Raw genomic sequence first — 8,333 nt, forward strand, 5'->3', positions numbered from 1 at the left:
TTTTCCTCCCATCTATGGCTTTATTCCTACTTTTTTAGCTTTTATTGGTATTTTGTTTCTTTTTTTCAGTTGAAGTTCATACTTTTCTTTGGATTTTTTGCGTTTGTTTTGCATCTGTGAGCTATATCTCTTTCATTGACACTTTTTCCGGGTTTAGCAAAAGCTGAAGCGTCTTATCTTATACGTAGATCTGTAGATCTACGGGGTTGCACCAATATAAAGGACTCAGATCCGAATAGTCGGAAGAAATTAGATGATGGTGATTGGTTTGAAGCTGCTTTCAGGTGGATTTGGATTCGAGAGAAGTATGAAATTTGTTGTCCTTTTATTTTAGATGTACCTTTTATGGTATTTTTTGCTCTTTGTAGTCTTTATATTCCCTTTGTGGTATTTTCTGCTCTTTGTAGTCTTTCTATTTCCTTTGTGGATCATATATTAGGCTTTGACCTATATATGGGTAAGGTTTTAATCCTTACTATTGTCATGTTGTACTCGTATTTGCTTATCTAATGAAATATATATGCATTATTATCAAAAAAAAAAAAAAAAAAAAACAACAATCAATCGAGCTTTTTTTTTTTTGAATAAGTTTATATTATTTTTGCATTTTAACCCGGAAGATATTTGGCAGTATCCAATGGCGCATGAACCCCAAGAAGCTGCTTTTTTTTTTTTTGCTTTATCAAAACTCACTTATACCAACTTTGTATGCTTATAGTTGTGAATTTTAAGGATCGATTTCCATGGGCATTGCCTCGACTTCTGTTAGCTTATGACCTACGTTCTCCGGCAACCGGTATCATTAGCTACTCTGCAGAATTCTAATTGATAAGAATATGGCGAAAAGAGTTCTGGGGAACAGTGGATTGGTGCAATTCTTGAGGTATTTTTGTTTTTTTTCAATTCTTAGATGAAATTGAAGACTTTGGCATGATTATTATAGCTTCAAATCTTAATTTACTTCTTAAATTTACGATTTTGAGTTAAACTTGTTTTAGATTTAGGTAGAGACGCTCAGAATTTGTTTGGTTGATACTGTTTGGGGTTATCATATACTCCTCATGGGTTCACAATTTTAAATTTCAGAGTTTGCCTTTGCCTCTCACAGCTGTCAGGCCGGCAAGAGGGCTTTTCCGAGGTGGAGGCAATGAAGCATGTTCGTGCCTTGACTCAATTGGGTCCTCATCATGTTCTGATTCCCTGGACCTTGCTTTGCAGGTATTTTTAAGATTCGTGGTTTTGCTAAAAAAAATTAAGCCTTACAATTTTCAATTTTAGAGTAATGTCCGTTTTGCTTTTGTTTATATGCTGGAGAATCTATTCTGCTTAATGGATTTTTATTTAGAAATTCAGTTTGAAAGAGTTTATATTGGTCATGTTTCAATGAATATAATTATATATGTAGTACCTCAGTTTTTGATAGAGAGGAAGCTAAAAACCAGCAATAACGAAACAGGACAAAAAGAAGCATCTAACTAGGATTCTCTAAAACCAGCCTACTTTTGCAGGCTCCCATATAATCATCAAACAAGACATTATTTAGGCCAATTGGAGGCTCCAACAGAATCGAAATGCCCCAAGAGGAAGACATCGCCACTTTCGCCAGCCAATCTGCGCACTTGGCTTCTCTGTAGATATGGTGAAACTTAATCTCCACTCTCTGAGTGTAATCCCGATTACTGAAAGGCAGGGCTCCTTTGGGATGAAGCTTGAACTGGTCTTGCCCTTCGTTTAGAAATTGGATAACCTCATAACAGTCTGATTTGAGAATAATGAACCAGAAATCCAGCTTGATAGCTAGTTTAATTCCATCCAAAATGCCCCATAATTCCGACACGAAACTATCTCCTTGACCAATATTGTGCATAAAACCTGCTACGCAATTACCATTGCGGCACCTTATATTGACTCTATTCTCTTGCTTTCACTTTTTGACCATGAATCAAGCAGGTTTGGCCTGTTCTGCATCTATCCTACTAATGTTTCCAAAAATATGTAATACTTACTCTATCTTGCATTTTTTTGAAAACGTATATTTATAGTCTGGCAAGCACAACCATTCGCATGGTTTATGATTCTTCATCTACAGGCTGGTTCTCATCCATGGGCAATTGACAACTTTGCATTGCCTGAGAAGTACCCATCTGGTCAAATCTCAGCTCAGCTTTGTAATGTTTTGTTGATAGTCTTCTTTTCACACATGTATATATATTTGTGCTAGTTGTTGATGTATCGGTGTGGCTTTATTTGTGTAGGATCTTTTTTCATCTGGAGTGATTAAATCTGCCACAGATTTCCATGTATACAAAGAGGATGTTGGTCTTTCAAGGCTTGACTTTTCTTACACAGATAATAGTGGTGTATATCATACTAAGGTATTGCTTTTATGCCCTTCTTATTTACTTTTTGAGGAAACATGATATTTATATGCTTGAAGCTCTTTATTATCATGGAGAGTGGAGTGAAATATGGGGCAACCCTCGAGCAGAATGTTATGCATGATGAAACCAAGATTTCTGCTTCTATTATCTGATCTAAATTATTTTCATTATGAAATTGAGGCTTATGAGTTGCAATGCAACCTAATTTTTAGTCTTACCTCAGCTTTTATTAGCAAAGAACCTAAATGAAATAACGTTTTTGGAGTGGATGGCATGACATGCCTTGTTTTGCTGACAGTGTGCTCTGCTTGTTGTGGCCTGAGGAACCGAACCTGTCATGATATACACCATTTTGACTTGGTAACATGTGTGTGAAAGTTAGCTTGGGTTGGCATGATCTTGAAAGCTTCATTTTACAATTTTTTCTATGTTGTCTATGCATGTTGCTTTGGATCTATATGATTATGGGACCTAATTGATTCTTAAGTATAGGTTAGGGGCTAATTTGGACTTTAAGCCGTTGTTTTGCAGCATACAGTCATTAATTGAGGTATGAAGAAACGCAGCAGCATGCATCAAGATGTTTTTCAACATTTGTCTCATTACATCAGGTGTGTTGCTGCTTTTGAGGTGCTTTGTATTTCTTCATCGCAGCTCTTTGTTTCTTTGCTACATCTTAATACCCAGTGACATGGTTTCTTTTGAACCTTGCTTTTAAAAGAATTTTTTGCATATTATATTTTGCAGTAGCTTCCTTCAATCCAAAAATTTATATTTTTTTTTTCTTAGTTTTATGACATAATTTTCAAGGACAATGTCATCTCTTTTGCATAGGGATAAAAATTTTCTCTTATTTTTATGAGAACGGCATTTGTTCCTGTATTAGAGGACAAAAACTTGTCCCTCAATATAGGAACAAAAAATCGTCTCCTATGCATAGAGATGAACGTCCATAGTTATTAAAGGTGCATGGTGCACCAAGGTGCTAGAGGTCCTGAAGCCTTGGCGCACGGCGATGGCGCGCGCCATAGCGAGAGAAGACGCACTCACAAAAACAAAAACTATAAAAATATAAAACTAACATAAAAATGAAATGAATACTAAATCATGACAATATTCTTAAGCATAAATAAATTTTAAAATGCAAAATAAACCCCATGTTAGAAAGTTGTAGTTGAATATTAAATCCTAATTCTACTACAGATCAAAACTCGCCAAATTCATCACTCTTATTGAATTCGAATTTTACATGGGATTTAATATTCAACTACAGCTTTGTTTCTGTTTGAATTCGTTTTTTTTTGTTTTGTTTTAGTAAACTTCTTCCTCTAATAATAAGACTCTGTGGCTTTCTGTTCTAATGGTCTCTTCCTCTTCGAATTAATTCAAACTTATAATCTCTCTTCCTTTTTTATTATATTTGTTTTTTTTTTTCTCATTTGGGACCCTTCAAAACACTTGTTCCAGATATCTGACAGTCAATAAAACCATAAAATTGCTCCTATGTCACCAAGGCGCGCCTTATCGCAAAATCGTGCACCGGGCACACACCACACGGTTGCGCCACGCCATGGGGTTGTCATGGTGCTAACGCCTGCATTTGGTGCGCTCGCCTTTAATAACTATGCGAACGTCGTCCCTCTAAATGGGGGCAACATGTTTATCGGCCTATATAGAATTGGGCACAGAGCTTTCAGGAACGAAAAAATTGGATGAAAAAATTGTCCTCGAAAGTATAGGACAATTTTTTATGTTTTGGGGATGATTTTTGTTGTCCTAGATAGTAATTTTTTTTTATTTTTTTATTTGTAGTGAATTGACCGAAACAAAAACTTAGGGACTATATAATTATTTCTAAAAACAGAGGGATTGACTAGTGTTATATGTAAAAATATAGGGATTAATAAATTGTTTACCCTATATTATATAATGTTTTCTTCCACAACTATTATTATATTGTTCTGCAAAAAGGACTTTTGAATTTTAAACTCAACTTTTATTGGTTATTGCAAAACATTTGTTTAAATTTCTTGGAACAATTCCAAGTTAGCAGCATATCAGACTATTCCTGAATCTACAGTAGATGCCTTCTAACCCATCTCTCAATAAAATAGAAAGTTTGTGCAATAAGCAAACATTTGGATCATAGAAGTTTCATAGAAGCTTCATTTGATGATAAATAACATCTAGGTTCAAATGATCATGTGGAATAGCGTAAGCTATTAGGCAAAGAATATGTTGGTCAAATATATAAGAGGAACTTGGCAGGTAATTTCTACGTTTCTTGTTAACTTGGGTAGTTGACCTATGGTAATAATACAGACTATAAAGGAACCCAAATGCTCAAAACGAGTGGAAACACAAACATAAACCAGTTTTCTTTTTCCTGCTTTGATTGCACATTACACACAATTGTGCAAACTACATTTATTATTGATTTCATTCCTCTATTCTTCTATCTGGTTGTATCCAAGACGGAATGACTGAAGGTTCAGTGATCTTTCTGATTACTAAGCTCACAGAATTTCTCCAAAATGAAGGGACCCTATTGTCAGAAGTTCGAGATGATGCTGAATACATCAATGATGAACTTGAGTTCATGATGGCCTTCTTAAGAGTTGCAGAGGCAATGGAGGACAGTGATCCGCAGCTAAAAGTGTTTGCAAACAATGTTAGATATCTTGTTTATGACCTGGAAGATGCACTTGATGATTTCAAGTTGCATCTGAATTATGATAATGGGAATGGATTCCGTGCATCCCTTCACAACATCTCTCACTTCATTAGGACTTTGAAAGCTCGGCATCAAATTGCTCAGAAAATGCAGCGAATCAAGACCAGAGTGGTAACTATATCAGAGACACATCGAAGATATCTGATAAGAAACAATATCATGGAACAAGGTGCAGGTTCCAGACGTGAAAGACCACCATCAGGAGGAAGAAAGGCCCCTAAATTTGAAGAAGCAAATCCAGTGGGGATTGAACAACCCAAGAAGAAGCTTATTGAATGGCTCTTTGAAGACAGACCTGAACGTGATGTTATTTCAGTGGTGGGAATGGGTGGCCTGGGGAAGACTACCTTAGTCAATAAAGTATACCACAATAAAGAAGTGAAGAAACGTTTCGAATTCCGTGCTTGGATCACTCTTTCTCACTCTTTCACAACAGAAGACCTCTTGAAAGATATATTTCTGCAACTCTTCCATGTTCTCCGGATATCGGATCCTCAAGGAGCGGACAGCATGGACAATCATGTTAGACTCATGACAGTAGTTCATGAATTCCTTCGGGAGCGGCGGTATCTCATAGTGTTGGATAATGTATCTGATGCCAGAGCCTGGGATGATTTTGAGAGTCTGATGCCAAACAACAAGTTTGGAAGCCGAATCTTGATCACAACACGGCATCGTGATGTTACCTTTGCCTCATCCCCAGATAAAGTCTACAATATGAATCCGTTATCTGAACAAGAGTCTTGGATTTTGTTTTGCAGGAAAATATTTCAGAATAACCCTTGCCCTTCACATTTGAAGGATGTTTTGGAAACAATCCTGGCCAGATGTCAGGGAAATCCGCTTGCAATTGTTGCAATTGGTGGTGTTCTTGCAACAAAGGACAGGAATAGAATTGATGAATGGGAATTAGTTCATCGGACTCTTGGTGTTGCTTTAGAAAATGATGACAGATTGAAGAGTATACTGTCTCTGAGTTACAATGATTTGCCTTACTATCTTAAATATTGTCTGCTATACTTCAGCATCTTTCCTGTGGGAAGTCCGATTCAGCATATGAGACTTGTTCGATTATGGATAGCAGAAGGATTCGTCGAAGCAAAGGAAGGAATGACATTGGAGGAAGTTGCAGAAGGCTACCTGGATGAACTCACAAAACGAAGCTTGGTCCAAGTGGTGGAGGAAAGAAGTGACGGACGTGTCAAAACATACCGTGTCCATGACATTCTTCTGCAAATGATAATCTTGATGTCAGAAGATCAAGGATTTGCTGCAATAGCTAGTGAGCAGAAAACTAAATGGCCTGATAAATTCCGCCGCTTATCAGTACATGATAATGTGATGCCAAACATACAACAAAGAATTTCTGCCTCTCGAGTCCACTCACTCCTCTTGTTTGGGGATTTAGATTCTTTACCTGAATCCTCACTGAATTTGTCTTCTCGACGTTTAAGGCTGCTTAATGTCTTAGATCTGGAAGGCACACCTTTGACAAAATTCCCAAATGAAGTTGTCAGCCTCTACCTTCTAAAATATCTTAGCCTGAGGAACACCAAAGTAAGTTCCATTCCAAGCTCTATTGGGAAGCTAAAGAACCTGGAAACCTTGGATTTGAAGCATACATATGTCACTGAATTGCCTTCTGTGATTGTGAAGCTCACCAAGCTTTGTCACTTGCTAGTCTATCGTTATGAAATTGAATCGGATAATCAGATTCAAACCAAATATGGTTTCAAGGTAGCTGCTCAAATAGGAAGTCTGCAGCTTGTACAAAAGCTATGCTTTGTGGAAGCAAATCAGGGAAACAATCTCATAGTAGAGTTGGGAAAGTTAAATCGGTTGAGGAGATTAGGCATTGTAAAGTTAAGAACAGAAGATGGGAAGGCGTTGTGCTCCTCCATTGAAAGAATGAGAAACCTTCGAGTACTGTCTGTTACTTCACTCGAAAATGAGATCATCGACCTAGAGAACTTATCTTCTCCTCCGAGGTTTCTTCAACGGCTTTACTTGATGGGACGTTTCGAGAAGTTACCAGAATGGATACCATCACTTGATAGTTTAATCAAGGTAGTACTAAAATGGAGTGGATTAACACATGATCCACTGGTACAGCTTCAGCATTTGCCGAATCTGGCTCATCTGGAGTTGGTGCAAGTTTACGATGGAGAATCGTTGTGCTTCGAAGCAAAGGGGTTTCAAAAGCTCAAGTTCTTGGGTCTAAACCAACTAGAGAAAGTGAATACAATAGTGATTGAAGAAGGATCAATGCCGTGTCTGGAAAAACTGATTGTGCAGAGCTGTGGATCGTTAAAGACGGTGCCATTAGGAATTGAAAAGTTGAGTGAGCTGAAAGTGTTGGAATTTTTCAATATGCCATTAGATTTGATGATGGCGTTACATCCGAGTGGAGGAGAATATAAGAGGGTGGAGGCAGTAGCAGAAGTATACTTCACCTGTTGGTATGATGGTAATTGGGATATAATTTCATTGGAGAGTTTCAAAGAAGGGAAGAACTCTACTCACCCTGCCCTTAACATTATCAATCGTCCCAGGCACATCTGGAAGTAGTAACTATCAAATCATGGTTGTTTGTGTTACATGTAGATATTATGCAGGACAGGGAAATGAGTTCATAACATTCTAATATGATTATGTAAACAATTTACAAGGTTGCATTTGTATGACATCAGTTTACCTGTCTGGGAAAATGTTCAATTTCTACTTGTAAACTTCTGTAATCTTATATCTCAATTTCTTCTGTATCACATGACATATATTTATATACACAACTAGCTAGTTATCTTACAGACAGTCAACTATCCTTACCCCACAAGTAGCCTAAACATTTCTACCCTACAGCAGCCTTGAGCACACTTTGTATTAATTACATTGACAAATAGCACCCTAAGCAGCCATAGGCATGCACTATATTAATTACACTCCCCCTCAAGCTGGAGCATAGATGTTAATCATGCCCATCTTGGTACATATATAGTTAACCCGATTTCCTGGTAATGTTTTTGTAAACACGTCTGCCAATTGTTCCCATGTTCTGATGTGTGGAGTTGTGATTGTGCCATCTTCTAGCTTTTCTCGAGTAAAATGGCAGTTAACTTCTATGTGCTTCGTTCTTTCATTGAATACAGGATTATTGGCGATATAGATAGCTGCTTCATTATCACACCATAACTTCATGGGTTTCATCTGAGCAAATCCAA

General features: G+C 37.2%; 2 protein-coding genes across 6 annotated transcripts; both read left to right on the top strand.

The window, feature by feature from the left end:
- The first annotated feature begins 698 nt into the window (after positions 1–698).
- LOC136235687 (uncharacterized) lies at positions 699–4,176 on the top strand. Of its 5 annotated transcripts, XR_010691890.1 has the most exons (6): positions 699–883; positions 1,109–1,218; positions 2,090–2,168; positions 2,256–2,375; positions 2,913–2,992; positions 3,849–4,176. XR_010691890.1 is itself a non-coding variant. In XM_066025576.1 (5 exons), exons 2-5 carry the CDS (start codon positions 1,148–1,150, stop codon positions 2,928–2,930), a joined length of 288 nt encoding a protein of 95 aa, XP_065881648.1. In that variant the 5' UTR covers positions 699–883; positions 1,109–1,147; the 3' UTR covers positions 2,931–4,176. The 5 variants fall into 5 exon arrangements, 4 of the variants coding, with proteins under 4 accessions (XP_065881648.1, XP_065881651.1, XP_065881647.1 ...); XM_066025576.1 differs by having other exon boundaries at positions 2,913–4,176; XM_066025579.1 differs by having other exon boundaries at positions 2,090–2,147; positions 2,913–4,176.
- A 684-nt stretch (positions 4,177–4,860) lies between these two features.
- On the top strand, positions 4,861–7,877 carry LOC136235686 (disease resistance protein RPM1-like). Its single transcript, XM_066025574.1, has one exon. It carries the CDS (start codon positions 4,861–4,863, stop codon positions 7,681–7,683), a length of 2,823 nt encoding a protein of 940 aa, XP_065881646.1. The 3' UTR covers positions 7,684–7,877.
- The last annotated feature ends 456 nt before the right edge of the window (positions 7,878–8,333 follow it).

Source organism: Euphorbia lathyris, chromosome 7 (assembly GCF_963576675.1).
Source record: "Euphorbia lathyris chromosome 7, ddEupLath1.1, whole genome shotgun sequence".
NCBI classification, from domain to species: domain Eukaryota; kingdom Viridiplantae; phylum Streptophyta; class Magnoliopsida; order Malpighiales; family Euphorbiaceae; genus Euphorbia; species Euphorbia lathyris.

Bases quoted from the DNA above. Each gene is read 5' to 3' on its own strand.
- LOC136235687 (XM_066025575.1), top strand. From the start codon at position 1,148: ATGAAGCATGTTCGTGCCTTGACTCAATTGGGTCCTCATCATGTTCTG. The intron at 1,219-2,089 runs GTATTTTTAAGA...CTTCATCTACAG, and splicing joins CCCTGGACCTTGCTTTGCAG to GCTGGTTCTCATCCATGGGC. The intron at 2,169-2,255 runs GTAATGTTTTGT...TTATTTGTGTAG, and splicing joins TCAAATCTCAGCTCAGCTTT to GATCTTTTTTCATCTGGAGT.
- LOC136235686 (XM_066025574.1), top strand. From the start codon at position 4,861: ATGACTGAAGGTTCAGTGATCTTTCTGATTACTAAGCTCACAGAATTT.